At 44.8% G+C, this 14,901-nt stretch overlaps 4 protein-coding genes across 12 annotated transcripts; 1 reads left to right on the forward strand and 3 right to left on the reverse strand.

Annotated features, from left to right (window-relative positions):
* Window positions 1-29: 29 nt before the first annotated feature.
* Window positions 30-2,057, reverse strand: LOC108023030 (serine protease snake). Of its 2 annotated transcripts, XM_050888813.1 has the most exons (6): window positions 1,918-2,057; window positions 1,515-1,836; window positions 1,183-1,292; window positions 455-872; window positions 252-381; window positions 30-183 (listed from the first exon to the last, which is right to left on the reverse strand). In XM_050888813.1, the coding sequence occupies exons 1-6, from the start codon at window positions 2,055-2,057 to the stop codon at window positions 95-97; spliced, it is 1,209 nt and encodes a 402-aa protein (XP_050744770.1). In that variant the 3' UTR covers window positions 30-94. The 2 variants fall into 2 exon arrangements, with proteins under 2 accessions (XP_050744770.1, XP_016947763.1); XM_017092274.3 differs by having other exon boundaries at window positions 1,515-2,057.
* Window positions 1,376-4,467, forward strand: LOC108024454 (serine protease snake). Of its 8 annotated transcripts, none has more exons than XM_017094382.3 (5): window positions 1,376-1,523; window positions 2,448-2,586; window positions 2,648-3,019; window positions 3,076-3,343; window positions 3,402-4,467. In XM_017094382.3, exons 2-5 carry the CDS (start codon window positions 2,508-2,510, stop codon window positions 3,985-3,987), a joined length of 1,305 nt encoding a protein of 434 aa, XP_016949871.1. In that variant the 5' UTR covers window positions 1,376-1,523; window positions 2,448-2,507; the 3' UTR covers window positions 3,988-4,467. The 8 variants fall into 8 exon arrangements, 7 of the variants coding, with proteins under 7 accessions (XP_016949871.1, XP_016949864.1, XP_016949879.1 ...); XM_017094375.3 differs by having other exon boundaries at window positions 1,378-1,519; XM_017094390.3 differs by having other exon boundaries at window positions 1,383-1,436.
* On the reverse strand, window positions 4,090-6,079 carry LOC108024504 (serine protease snake). The gene is made up of 6 exons (XM_017094454.3): window positions 5,737-6,079; window positions 5,511-5,683; window positions 5,206-5,348; window positions 4,906-5,141; window positions 4,694-4,851; window positions 4,090-4,336 (listed from the first exon to the last, which is right to left on the reverse strand). The coding sequence occupies exons 1-6, from the start codon at window positions 6,077-6,079 to the stop codon at window positions 4,163-4,165; spliced, it is 1,227 nt and encodes a 408-aa protein (XP_016949943.1). The 3' UTR covers window positions 4,090-4,162.
* A 302-nt stretch (window positions 6,080-6,381) lies between these two features.
* LOC108025044 (xanthine dehydrogenase) lies at window positions 6,382-14,506 on the reverse strand. Its single transcript, XM_017095303.3, has 5 exons — window positions 14,265-14,506; window positions 10,965-13,565; window positions 6,899-8,044; window positions 6,637-6,804; window positions 6,382-6,572 (listed from the first exon to the last, which is right to left on the reverse strand). Exons 1-5 carry the CDS (start codon window positions 14,298-14,300, stop codon window positions 6,522-6,524), a joined length of 4,002 nt encoding a protein of 1,333 aa, XP_016950792.1. The 5' UTR covers window positions 14,301-14,506; the 3' UTR covers window positions 6,382-6,521.
* Between the last annotated feature and the right edge of the window lie 395 nt (window positions 14,507-14,901).

The following is a 14,901-nucleotide window of genomic DNA, read 5'->3' on the forward strand; positions in this document are numbered from 1 at the left end:
TAATTCATTTGCAAAAAAACATCCCAACATTTAAAATACAAAAAATTTAATCAAACAATACATTTTCTCATTGCACAATTTATTACTGACTATATTATTGTGTATTGGTAAACTCGCTGTAGTAAGTGGGCCAAACTATAGACGCTATCCAGTCGATATAGGAGGAAATTCGTGTGTAAACACCTGAAATATATATGATTTTATATATTTAAAATTATGTTATGTTACGTTATACTTCTAGAGTAATTCACCTGGTAATTCACTGCGACAATAGGCTCCATAGGATGTAATCCCCACGAGGTAGTAGCGGTAATGCCTGCGACTTCTGTGCCTCCGTCGTCGTCGCTCCAAGTTCAATTGAAGTGGTCCTCCGGAATCGCCCTTAAGAGTATTTCAATAAATTCAATTAAATTAAATTTTATACCGTAAACAGCTTAAATATAGTAACACTAACCTGACAGGTATCCCTATTTTTCTCATAGTCATGGGCGCAAATCTGACTCGTGAGTATTCCCTGGGGAGCACTGTCATCGGCGGGCAGGCTGGTATTGCACTGGTCCACTGGCACCACCGACAGATCGAGTTCCGTGAGGATGTTGGTCTGCGGCTGAGCGAATCCTGTCGATCCATATCCCATGGTGTGCAGCTTGCCGTAGGGTATGTCATGCTTGGGCCACAGGCGGGCGGGCTTCACAAACCAGGTGTACTCCACCGGTCGGTTCAGCTCGATCAGTCCGATGTCGTGGTAGTTAAGAGTCGAGTTGTACAGAGGGTGCAGATAAATTTTCTTAACTCGTCGTCTTTGGGGCGCCACGTCGGTCTCCCATTCCTTGAGCTTTATATCCCCGATTTTTACCACATCAGGGGCGGTTCTGTAGAATATACAATAAGTTACTAAAATACTTTAGAAAAATAAGAATTGAATCGTATGTCTCTTTTGAATATACTTTTCCAAAACTATGTTTCTGAGGAAATTGACTTAATTTTAAAATGTAAAAAAAATTCGATATTTGATTAAAAATATCTATATTTTATTCTGATCCTTATAAGTGCAAAATTCTCCCCAGCAGAAATTGCACTATTTTTATGAGTATAGAGTAGTTTAGGAGTACTTCCTCTAAGGGGAAACCACTCAAGTAACCCAAGAGAACTCACAAGTTCTGAGCCAACTGAAAAGCTTACCCGTGAGTGGTCAGGCAATGAGCGGCGGTGAGCACGAAGGTCTCACTGATGAGGCTGCCTCCGCACTTGTAGTCGATCTCGTGGTTCTCATTCCGGAAGCCCAGAGCGGCCTGAGATCGGGATCGGAGAAGAGAGATTAGTTGGGTCCAATAACTGTTGACCTATGGTTTAGGGCCTCGATTTGCAAGTCAGCGATCGGTTTTCAGTCGAATTTGTGTTGTGGACGGCGGTGCTTTGGCGTTTCCCCCATTCCGGTTTCGTGTGATTTTTATTGTATTTATTTTCGGTGCTTGTGTTGATCTTTGATTTCTGTTTGCAGTGCAAATACTAACCATGTGTGGGTACTGTCCGGGTGCCACAATGGAGCGCCCATTGAAATCATCGTGCAAGTCCTCCGTCTCCGCGGTCTTGTTGTAGTTCTCCTCGTCCACCTTGCGCTCCAGGTTTAGGAAGATATTGTGGAAGTTCTTGTGGTGATTGGGCGGCGGACGACGGGGTTGCCAGCGCCTGTGGCCATTTTCATGTTGACGTGGTGGTGGCGGTGGTGGAGGACCTCCAGGGCAATCGGGTGGCGGCCCCGGAGGTGGTGGACCCGGTGGCGGAGGCCCCGGTGGTGGCCTTCCGCAGGGCGGAGGAGGTGGCGGCGGTGGGGGTCTATAATATCCGTAGTTGTTAAAGTAACCCGGCGACCACTGACCGTTGTAACCGTAGCTATTGTAGTTGTTGAAGTCCCACCTGGTTGGCTCCGGCTCGGGATTGGGATTTGGGCTCGGATCCGTGTACTGATTGGGGAGTTCCCACTGTCCCTTCACTGGAAATCCACACGACAGCACACAAAGTACTATATAAACACACAGTCGCTTCAAATCCGCCATCTGCGTAGGTCTGGCTCGATTGACCGATTTAATCCGACTGGGATCTCCCAATCCACAATACGCGAAAAGAAACACAGCAGCACAGGCAAACAGTTTTGTTGAAATTCAGCCGAATTTATAATTGAGCGCCCGCATTAATTAATAAAAATACATTAAACAAAAAAGTCGACACAGACAGACAAGGGTTTGTTTTGGACACAGTGGTGGCTGAAAAATTAAGCCAATCCAACACATTTAAGCTATGGGACCAACAATCCTAATGGATAGAGTAAATATATGGCAATATTTTTTGTACTGAAGTTAGGCAATAGTCTTATGAAAAATGTGTTTGATTTTCTTGATATTTTCTTAACAAATTATGAATACTTTAGTATTTACTTTAAATTGCAGATCTTTGTTTGGAATGTGTCCTAAAAAGTAAATAATGAAACCCGAAATATTACCAATAGAATGATAATACTTTGGTCCCTAATCATACATCTTCAATTGACGTGCCTGCATTTGCTCCTGCAAACTCAGCGACTGGAGGGTAAGTGATTTACATCACATATGTTATTGGAATCAGTACACCCCTATATCATTTCCAACAGCTCTCGATGCCCTTGAAATAATCAATTACCAGACCACCAAGTACACAATCCCCGATGTCTGGGAAGATCAATCCATTGCTGAGGATGAAGATGTCCAGGAAACTGAGGAGGAGGAGAGTTATCTGAAGTTCGGCGACGATGGGGAGGCGAGGACCGCGGTTTCCAAAGGACTTCCCGAGGGTGCCTTCTGCCGCCGCAGCTTCGATGGCCGGAGTGGCTACTGCATCCTGGCCTATCAGTGCCTCCACGTCATCCGGGAATATCGAGTGCATGGCACCCGCATTGACATCTGCACCCATCGGAACAATGTCCCGGTCATCTGTTGTCCTTTGGCGGACAAACATGTCCTGGCACAGCGAATCAGTGCCACCAGTGAGTGTATATTTAAGGATTTAATCATAGATTTAAAATATATTAATCTTCCCCAGAATGTCAGGAATACAATGCTGCCACTAGGAGACTACAGTTGGCAGACACCGGACGCACCTTCTCCGGAAAGCAGTGCGTGCCCAGCGTTCCCCTCATAGTGGGTGGAACCCCCACGCGACATGGACTATTTCCCCACATGGCCGCCTTGGGATGGACGCAGGGCAGTGGCAGTGGCTCCAAGGACGTGGACATTAAGTGGGGCTGTGGTGGCGCCCTGGTCAGCGAGCTGTATGTCCTGACCGCCGCCCATTGTGCCACCTCGGGTAGGTAAGTTGCAAGGTCTTCGAAAGCGGATCTAAATCAATGTCTATCTTGGCTCCCTCAGCAAGCCACCCGACATGGTTCGCCTGGGAGCACGCCAGTTAAACGAGACCAGCTCTAGCCAGCAGGACATCAAGATCCTGATCATCGTCCTCCATCCCAAGTACAGATCATCGGCCTATTACCATGATATTGCACTGCTGAAGTTGACCAGGAGGGCCCAGCTATCGGAGCAAGTGCGTCCCGCCTGCCTGTGGCAGCTGCCTGAGCTCCAGATCCCCACCGTTGTGGCCGCCGGCTGGGGTCGCACCGAGTTCCTGGGCGCCAAGTCGAATGTGCTGCGTCAGGTGGACTTGGACGTGATTCCCCAGATGAACTGCAAGCAAATCTACCGCAAGGAGCGCCGTCTGCCCCGGGGCATCATCGAGGGCCAGTTCTGTGCGGGATATCTGCCCGGCGGTAGGGACACCTGTCAGGGTGACTCCGGTGGCCCACTCCATGCCGTCCTGCCGGAGTACAACTGCGTGGCCTTCGTGGTGGGCATCACCTCGTTCGGCAAGTTCTGTGCCGCCCCCAATGCACCTGGGGTCTATACCAGGCTGTACAGCTACTTGGATTGGATCGAGAAGATTGCCTTCAAGCAGCATTGATACCATTTATTACGAATTTAACTTATTAAATATACCTTCACCACATAAAGAATATTTTATTTATTTTACGCGCATTTTAAATGATAGAAACAACATGTAAGATATGTGTCAAGAATTTAATACGTTTCTATAAAAAATATATATATTTTATATATGTATTAATTTTTTAGGCGGCTTATGGCCACACTTGTTGCTCTATCCACTGAATGTAATGGACTATTCTCACATAAACCCCGGGCTCTCCAGTGGCACAGGCTCCTCCAAAGGAAGTTAAGCCCACCACATATGGAATCCTATGGTGCTGATGCCGCATTTGTTGGTGAAGCAACAGAGGTCCTCCAGAATCTCCCTAAAGTCAAAGATAATACAGGTTAATAACTAACATTTCCATTCGCATTGTAAATATATGGCAATATACTATATTATGTATATTAAAACAACAATTGAAGAAACAATAAAAAAGTTGTTCAATAAATATTACCATTTCGGTTTGCAATTTAAGTTTAAATTATTATTATTATTATAATTTAAATTAAATTTAATTTCAAAAGTACTTTTGTAGATCACAATATCCTTATTTAATCATTATTATATTTCAAAATATTTATAAATTGACCAAATTTTGTTAAAGATAAAATCAGAACAGCCGTAAATATAGTTTTGTAAAAATGGTTATATACTTGTTTATTTTATTTTAATGACTTACCTGACAAGTGTCCATGTTGCCGGAGTAATCCCCGGCGCATAGTTGCCCCGATCCCAAGCCATTAATTAATTTGTCATCGTGTTGCAAATATCTCTGGCATTGTTGAACATTCAAGTGGTGAAGCATTATTTGCAGCAGGTCGTTGGAGTGCGGGCCAGCTGTTAAATATTTGATAATTAAAAGTATAAATTCAGTAGTTTAAAGACACCAACCGAACTTGGTTTGTCCGTAGCCCAGGGCAGTCAGCGGACTCTCTGGCAGGGATTCCTGGTTCCACAGGCAGGCCACTGTGCCGTGGGATCTCCTGGCCAATTTGACCACCGCCAGATCGTTGGTCAAAGTTTCCTCATCGAAGAGCGGGTGTTTGGTAATCTGCTTGATTTCAATCAGCTGCCCCCGACCACTGTTCAGCTGAACGCCACCAATCAACGCCACCGACGGGGGTTCCCTGTTCGTTTTGAAGAAGCCAACCCATTAGCATTTCGAGTATTTGCTGTATTTTCGTAGCTCACCCGCCGACGTTGGCACAGTGGGCTGCCGTTATGGCGAACCGTGGCGCAATCATGACGCAGCCACAGTTGAACATATATCTCCGCCTGCTGGAGCCGTGCGAATGAATCCATCTATTTGTGCGGGAGGGCCAACCGAGGGCACACTGTAAGGCAACAAAATGTATTAGAGGATTATTCAAAAAAATTAAATGCATTGATTTTAATAATTTTTTATTTGTTTTAAAAATTATGCCTTTATTTTTTTTAAATTACCATTTAAAATGTAAACCGCATTGTTATATTGCCTTGTATCTTTATAGACTTACCATATAAGGATGTTCGTTTTCCAGGGTGAGTCTCCCACCAGCAAGGAAATTAACACTCTGATTGCGCTTTTGGATGATGGGCTCAACTAGTTCCACTTGTTCTTTATTGGGATTGGAATTTCGACGACGTCGACGGCGCTTATGATGACCTCTTGGATAGGCACTTAAGCAGGCTTTGTAAAGATTTAATCCGTAGATTCCTACACACTTTATTTGCCATACACACCTTCCTCACTCTTTGAGGCCCTGGGTGACTGAATCAAGTATCCGCCGTGGGGACAACACACCAGTTGATTGGGCCACGATGAAGGGCACAGTAGGGGCGTCACTCTGGGCACAGATTGCATGGCACTGATGCAGTCCACGTACCTCACACATCTTCCAACCAAAGGACGATCGTGGGCCTGGCAATTTCCGAAGTTATCAATCGAAATGTAGGACTGAACCACTGCGTTCCAAGGCGCACTCTGCCCGTATCCATGGTAATAATAGTTTTGTGGACTGGCCGAAACAAATGACAATGCTAAAGTGAACACGAACTTGAAGAGCAAGCAATTCAGAGACACCATCTCTGATGTCTACGCTCCGCGGCGGACGATCACCGAATGAGGTGCTCACGAAAATCTCATCTCAAGTAACCTGAGACTCAATCAGAACTTCTTCTATTTGCGTTTGTGTATATTTTCGGGGAATAATAATGCCGACAATCGAAAATTAAAAGCTCTATCGTCATTCTATTCGTCATTAATGATATGAGTATGTTATTAAGATCATACTCATGCTTTTCATGCTTGTAATACATAATGACTAAGAGACTCGAAAGTACAACATCCCGAAGAACACCCAATTTTTGTTGACTGCTATTTATATATGTTTTTAAGACAAGGATTTTATTCAAATTTATTAATTTTCAAACATTTATTCGACCTAAGTATGTACATAAAACAATTTACAATTAAAAACGTCGCTACGCAATTAAAAATCAATTATTTAAGACTATGAAAACAATTTCTAAGGCACAATGTTCCATGGAGTGAAAGTTCCTGCCTCGGGTAAATCAAGCTGAAAGGATAAAAGATTAGTTGATTGATTTCTTCATTTACATTTTGTCTGGGGAAAGACCTACCAAATTGGTGAATTTATCCTGACAGGCGATGCGTATGCGAGCCGATGTGGAAGGCGCCTCCAGAGGGAAGTCTCCACTCAGACCCTGATCCTTGCGAGCGGCTCTAATGGCCTCCTTGATGGCAAAGAACGCTGATGATCCTATGAAAAGCGGGGGCTCCCCAACGGCCTGTAAATTAATAAGTTATAAAGTTAAGTTATAAGTTGTAAAAAAATAAGTTATATTCCATAGGAAAAAAATTATTTATAAATCTTAATCATACCTTCGAGGAGTATACAGCCCGAGGATTGGGAGCACCGGTTAGAAGACTGACATTAAACTCCCCAGGAATGTCGGCAAATCCTGGCAGCTTATACATGCCCGGTCCTCTGGAGTACAGCATTCCTTGTGGAGAATACATAAGCTCCTCCAGAGTAAACAGCCCATAGCCCTGCATGAAGGCGCCTTCGATCTGACCAATGTCAATGGCCGGGTTCAGACTGGAACCGATGTCCATGACGATGTCCGTGCTGAGCACCTGATGGTCGCCAGTCAGGCAGTCGATCTCCACCACACTGACGCCCACGCCATTGGTGTAGTAGCTGTAGGTCCTGGCATTCGGATTCGTCTCCGGGTGATAGCCGATTCCCGGCATGGCGTAAAAGCCAGTGGCCGACAGACTGATCCGATCGAAGTACGCCTTGTTGATCCACTCCTTCCAGGTGCCACCGGGCAGTGCCTCCTTGATGGGCGCCAGTCGCTTGTTCAGCTTCTCACAGGCATCCAGCACGGCCATGCCATTAAGATCGGATCCCACACTCGCCGCCGTGGGAGATGTGTTCGGTACCTTGTCCGTGGCCGTCTCCGAGATGTGAATCAGCTCGGGAGGAATACCCAAAGCCCTGGCGGCGCACTGAATCATCTTGGTATTCAATCCTTGTCCAATCTCAACGCCTCCGTGGGACAGCAGGACAGAACCATCTCCGTAGATATTGATCAGGGAACCGGCTTGATTTAAATGCATGACCCCAAAGGCAATACCATACTTCGTGGGCACCACCGCCATTCCGCGCTTCCTCCAGCGATTCTCCCGATTAAATCGAGCGATCTCCAAGCGCTTCTCCTCGTACCTTGACTGCTTGAGGCAATCCTCCAGACACCGCTCGATGGGGAAGTGCTCCAGCTGCTGATGGTAGTGGGTGTAGTCGCCTGTCTTGTAGAAATTCAAGCGCATCACATCCACCACATCGCGACCTACGATACGGGCCACGTCCCGGATGATGTGCTCTCCGGCGTACATGCCCTGAGGTCCTCCAAAGCCTCGGAAGGCCGTGTTTGATGGGAGGTTCGTCTTGCACACCCATCCACCCACTCGCACGTTGGGAATCCGGTAGCAGTTCTCAAAGTGGTACATCGCACGTTCAAGGACCTGGAAAAAATATTTATATAAACAGAATCGTAAGTTGGTTTAATTTTTATAATGTTTTCCCAAGTAAATGAGAATTTATATCAATTAGATGAACATAGAAAAAAGGTTTCTTAAAAGGTTGTACCTCATGTTTTTCTAAGATTCCGCTTTTGGTCAAAATCAATTTTTATTTTTTGGTTTTTCTATCGTAACTTACAAATCAAGTCGTACAATTTATAAGAATAACTGTTTTGGACGGCTCGCTAAATATACTAACGATTTCGGCCTAGAATACCCTTTTTTTGTGTTTTTTCAATCATAACTTGGTCAAATCAAGTCGTACAGCTAAAAGACCGACTGTTTTGGGCAGCTCGAAAAAAATGCAACGATCCCAGTCACTTTGGGAAAAATTTATTTTTTGAGCAATTTTCGCGTTTTTTGTAAGGGTGGGAGTCATAATTTACCTGAACTTAGATTTGGTCCAAAATACCCTTTTTTGGCGTATTTACAATCATAACTTGGTCAAAACAAGTCGTACAACAAAAAGACCGACTGTTTTGGACAGATCGCTAAATGTGCTAACAATCCCAGTCACTTTGGAAAAAAATTATTTTTTGAGCATTTTTCGCATTTTTTGTATGGGTGGGCGTCATAATTTACTCGAACTTAGATTTTGGTCCAAAATACCATTTTTTGACGTAATTTAAGTCGTACAGCAAAAAGACCGACTGTTTTGGACAGATCGCTAAATGTGCTAACGATCCCAGTCACCTTGGGAAAAATGTATTTTTTGAACATTTTTTGCGTTTTTTGTAAGGGTGGGGGTCATAATTTATTCGAATTCAGATTTTGGTCTAAAATACCCATTTTTTTTAGTTTTTCAATCATAACTTGGTCAAATCAAGTCGTACAGCTAAAAGACCGACTGTTTTGGGCAGCTCGAAAAAAATGCAACGATCCCAGTCACTTTGGGAAAAATTTATTTTTTGAGCAATTTTCGCGTTTTTTGTAAGGGTGGGAGTCATAATTTACCTGAACTTAGATTTGGTCCAAAATACCCTTTTTTGGCGTATTTACAATCATAACTTGGTCAAAACAAGTCGTACAACAAAAAGACCGACTGTTTTGGACAGATCGCTAAATGTGCTAACAATCCCAGTCACTTTGGAAAAAATTTATTTTTTGAGCATTTTTCGCATTTTTTGTATGGGTGGGCGTCATAATTTACTCGAACTTAAGTTTTGGTCCAAAATACCATTTTTTGACGTAATTTAAGTCGTACAGCAAAAAGACCGACTGTTTTGGACAGATCGCTAAATGTGCTAACGATCCCAGTCACCTTGGGAAAAATGTATTTTTTGAACATTTTTTGCGTTTTTTGTAAGGGTGGGGGTCATAATTTATTCGAACTCGGATGTTGGTCAAATTTACCCTTTTTTTTTGTGGTTTTTCAATCATAACTTGCTCAAATCAAGTCGTACAACAAGAAGACCGACTGTTTTGGACAGATCGCTAAATGCGCTAACAATCCCAGTGACTTTGGGAAAAATTTATTTTTTGAGCAATTTTCGCATTTTTTGTAAGGGTGGGGGTCATAATTTATTCGAATTCAGATTTTGGTCTAAAATACCCATTTTTTTTTAGTTTTTCAATCATAACTTGGTCAAATCAAGTCGTACAAAAAAAAGACCGACTGTTTTGGACAGATCGCTAAATGTGCTAGCGATCCCAGTGACTTTGGGAAAAATTTATTTTTTGAGCAATTTTCGCATTTTTTGTAAGGGTGGGGATCATAATTTATTCGAATTAAGATTTGGATCCAAAATACCCTTTTTTGGCGTATTTTCAATCATAACTTGGTCAATTCAAGTCGTACGGCAAAAAGACCGACTGTTTTGGACAGCTCGCTAAATGCGCTAACAATCCCAGTGACTTTGGGAAAAATTTATTTTTTGAGCAATTTTCGCATTTTTTGTAAGGGTGGGGGTCATAATTTATTCGAATTCAGATTTTGGTCTAAAATACCCATTTTTTTTAGTTTTTCAATCATAACTTGGTCAAATCAAGTCGTACAACAAGAAGACCGACTGTTTTGGATAGATCGCTAAATGTGCTAACGATCCCAGTGACTTTGGGAAAAATTTATTTTTTGAGCAATTTTCTCGTTTTTTGTAAGGGTGGGAGTCATAATTTACTCGAACTTAGATTTTGGTCCAAAATACCCTTTTTTTGTGGTTTTTCAATCATAACTTGGACAAATCAAGTCGTACAACAAAAAGACCGACTGTTTTGGACAGATCGCTAAATGCGCTAACGATCCCAGTCACTTTGGGAAACATTTTTTTTTGTGCAAATTTCGCATTTTTTGTAAGGGTGGGGATCATAATTTATTCGAATTAAGATTTGGATCCAAAATACCCTTTTTTGGCGTATTTTCAATCATAACTTGGTCAATTCAAGTCGTACGGCAAAAAGACCGACTGTTTTGGACAGCTCGCTGAATATGCTAATGGTACTAGTCACTTTGGAAAAAAAATTATTTTTTCAGCAATTTTCGAATTTTTTGTAAGGGTTATCATTTATTCGAATTTAGATTTTGGACAACTTTGACAAGAATTTATTTGTTTGTGTTTTTAGGGATTTTGATTTTGATTTGACGTAAGGGTCAGCAGAATGTTATGTTCCCAGAATCCCGAGGTGGTCTCTTTCTTGTCTTTTGTTCCAAGAAGTTCAGAACTCACACCACTCAGAATATCTTCCTATCTAAGTACTTTTCAGAAGTGTCACATTAAGCAGATGTTCTGTGGATGTTACACAGATGGGTATTGAATTAACAGCTACACAACTATTTTTTAGAGATATAAGTATCGGTTTTAGTTGTTGAATAATTACTATAAGTTGATTTTAGTATTATTATTTATACTTTACATGCAACACTCACCGAAAAGGACAGATCCATGGACCATCCAGCGTTGTTGTAGCACTCGATGTCGCAGGCAGTGATTACTCCCTCCTTGGTGAAGCCCACTTTATACTTGAAGAGGAAGGGGTGGCGGGTGCCGGTGATGAGCATGTCCTCGTCCCGATCCAACATGCAGCGCACAGGACGACCCATCCGGTAGGCGGCCAGGGCCACGGGAAGGGCTACGCAAATGCCCCGCGACTCCTTGCCTCCAAAACCTCCGCCCAAGCGCTTGGCACGACAAACGACGCGGTGGGAAGGGAGAGCGGTGACATGGGCCACTAGTTTTTGCACCTCCGAAGGATGCTGGGTAGAGCAGAAGAGCTCCAGCTCGTCGCTATCGCGAGGAACTGCCAATGCCGCATGAGTCTCCAGATAGAAGTGTTCCTGTCCACCCATCCTGCAGGTGCCCTCGTAGGTGTGATCCGCCTGGGCCAGGGCCTCCTCCACATTGCCCTTGGTCACGAATCGCGGGTAGTTCGGGAAGTAGGACTTTTGCTCGATGGCCTGCTCGATGGTCACAATAACCGGGCTTAGCTCTTGGTACTCCACTTTCACCAACCTCGAAGCTCTTTGGGCCAATGCCTTATTATCGGCTGCAATGGCTCCAATAATCTGTCCATAGCAGTGAACTTCGCCGGCGGCAAATACGTGCTCATCGTGGAAAACAGGACCCACTTCGTTCTCATGCTCGGTTAGATCCTTGTAGGAGAAGAACTGGTGCACTCCCTCCAAGGCCAGGGCTTCACTGGCATCCAGTTTGGTGATCTTGGCCCGTGGCTTTGTGCTGAGCACAAAGGCCAAATAGACCTCCCCATCCATGCGGGGAATGTCATCCGTATAGATGGCTTCTCCGGTGGCTTGTTTCAAAGCAGCGGCATGGACTTGCGGCCTTCCTATGGGATCACAGGTGGGTTGATCACTGCAAACGCGTTCAAAGAGCTGGGCACTTTTTAGGACCGGAGTATGGAATGTCTCTGCACCACTTCGCTCCTCGGGTGGCAGGTCATCGGAGGATATAATCCCCGACTTGCTCAACTTCAGGGTGATGGCCAGGTAGGCCTTGAAGAACAGGCTCACCACTAAAGCTCGACGATAGGCTATCATGCCACCAGGAGCAGAGGCAGCCAAGGGCAACTCGGTGCACAAGCTCTCCGCCACTCGCTCCACCAGCTGGTGGTTCCACTCCTGACCAGCCATAAGTTGTGAAGTTTTGGGAGCCAGGACTGTGGTCGGAGCCATTCCACCAAAGGCCATCGAAATCTCCGCCACAATATTGGATTTCTCCTGGAAGCGAACATTTACGGCGGCATTTACAATGGCAATGTCATCATCCCTTCTTCTGGCCTGCTTGAAGGCAATGATATACTGATCAGGATTGGTTCTCTTGAAGTGGATTCCCAGCAGGACCTCATGGCCTTCTATGACATTCCTTCGGTAGCCGGTGAAAAAACCAGTTCCCATGTGAACCGTCCTCCTTTGAATCTTGCCATCCACAAAACTGGCCACGTCCAGTTGAGCTCCAGCTGCCGTGAGCACGGGATTCATATCGGAAATGGGACTGCCGGTCATGATGTTGCCACCCAGGCAGGCGACATTGCGGATCTGCTTTCCGGCAAAGTAGTGGAGCATGTCCACGGTGCATTGGAATAATCTGGTCTCCGATTCCGGCAGCTCTTCGATTCTCTGCCGGAGCAGAGCATCGATCTCCATCAAACTAACAGCGGCACCGAAGTAGATGCCATCCTCGGACTCCCTGATCTCCAGCAGATCCTTCACCTGGGTGGGGTTGATGAGGTGCGGGTACAGGAAGTGCTTGAACTTGACTTCCACGCCCACTTCCGTGTTGCCCACGACCAGCTTGGCAGCCGGATGCTGAGCCTTCAGTTGTAGGAGCTCCTGCAGATTGGTGGGACGATACCAGGTCACCCGCTCCGAGCTGAAGACCAAGCTCTGCGAATCAAAGGCGTCACTCAATTGAAGTTCCGGTGGGAAGATGGGTTCCTGGCTGGGATCCAGGGGTTGGAATTCGCTGCGCTCGAAGAGCTTGTCATCGGTATCCGAATCGGCACCACATCCTTTGCCATTCACCTTGCAGCACTTGTCGCCCATGCCACAGGCAAACTCCTTGGTGAAGGTCTTGTAGCCCTCGAGAATGGGTCGATAGCCAGTGCAGCGGCAAAGATTCCCCTGAAAGGCCACCTCCAAATCCCGCATCGAGGGCTGCTCTGCATTCCGGAGGAGAGCGTACATGGACATCACAATGCCTGGGGTACAGAAGCCACACTGGGATCCGTGTGCCTTGGCCAGACGCTCCTGCACCGGATGCAAGCGGGTCTTGGTGCTCCCAATGCCCTCCACCGTGGTCACCGCACAACCGTGCATGGCACAAACCGGAGTCAGACAGGCGTTGACCGCCAGGTGACGGATTTTATTGGCTCGCCTGTCCAGGCGGGACACCATCACGGTGCAGGCGCCACATCCGCCCTCTGCACATCCCAGCTTGGTGCCACAGAGCCGCAGCTTTTCCCGCAAATATGTGAGGAGCGTGCATTCCGGATCGGGACTCACTTCGGTGACCTGGAATAAATTACAATTTCACTACATTAACTAAGTTATAATTTATATTAATTTTGTTCAAATCCCACGGAACCTGTGACTCATTTTAAACTGTGAACTTAAGTTAACAAGCTGCCAGCCCTGAGTTAATAAAGCCCACTATCTATCACTATCAAACGCCGGCCCCACGAGCAGCAGGTTATTTATTGGCATACCACTTGTGCCCCAGCTGTGGGCGTAAATCTAAGAACTTTAATTGCACTTTTCCAACACCAGTTGCTAAATATGCCCGGTTTTATCTAGATAATCCAACTGGCTTTACTTAAGTGTGTGCCACAGAGTAAACAATGTAGAGCCAGACGGAATTTGTGGATTAGAAGGCCCGGCTATTGCGCAGACCCACATTCCCAGTCCGTGTGAAACTGCTCCCATTCCATTGGCAAATGCGCGATCTTGATAAGGTGATAAGGGGCCACCAGCGAACAACGATGCTCTACATAGGGGTCAATTGTTATCAGGCGCTGTATGCTCAATAAACACCATATATTGGCTACGTATTCGACGCAATCAATTGAGCAAGAAGTCGAATTCCTTGATGTGCCAGTTAAACGCAATTAAGGAATTAAAAATATAGAAAATCGATATGGGGATAGCACAGTTTGGCAGTCTAAATTTAATCGACACCAAAAACACGCAACGGATACGAGTATCTTGAAGTACCTTTTTCCCATTCACAAAAAACACCAAAACCGACATCGTTGTATCTGCTGTATCTCTCAGTACCAATGCCTATATAAGTGCGAGCCTGCAATTACGTATCGTTTACATATATGACTGGTGCGTTCTTTGAATGTGAAACGAAAACAAGTTTTGTTTTTAAATTAGAGAACCGAGAACCGAGAACCTCATGCGCCCGTCGAGTAAGAACACAACCGCCTCGCGCCGTTAACGAAAACGTAATGAATGTGCCAACGACCGAGCAATCCATCCAAACGCCGACTTTTATGAGATAAGGCTGACTGCCAGACGAAATGCAGGATCGCATGTGTGTAAAAACAACCATGTCTGTGGCTCTCGAGGCCGGACTTCTATCATCTATCAACTCACCGGAGAGCAGCCACTCATTACAGATCGAAATAGTCATATCCATGAATTTCATTATCTTGTTGATTTGAAGATACACGATAATTGTGAAAATAGTATCTATATATCTATAAATAGGTATCTATCTCTAATTTACCATCTCAGCTGAAAGTAGGTACCATTAAGGTACCCTTCAGTTAGTCAAGAAAAATTTAAAATAGTATAAGATTCTCCTAAAAGTAGTACTCAAAAATTAAAAAAAAAAAATATTTGT

This window comes from Drosophila biarmipes, chromosome 3R (assembly GCF_025231255.1).
Source record: "Drosophila biarmipes strain raj3 chromosome 3R, RU_DBia_V1.1, whole genome shotgun sequence".
Taxonomy (NCBI): domain Eukaryota; kingdom Metazoa; phylum Arthropoda; class Insecta; order Diptera; family Drosophilidae; genus Drosophila; species Drosophila biarmipes.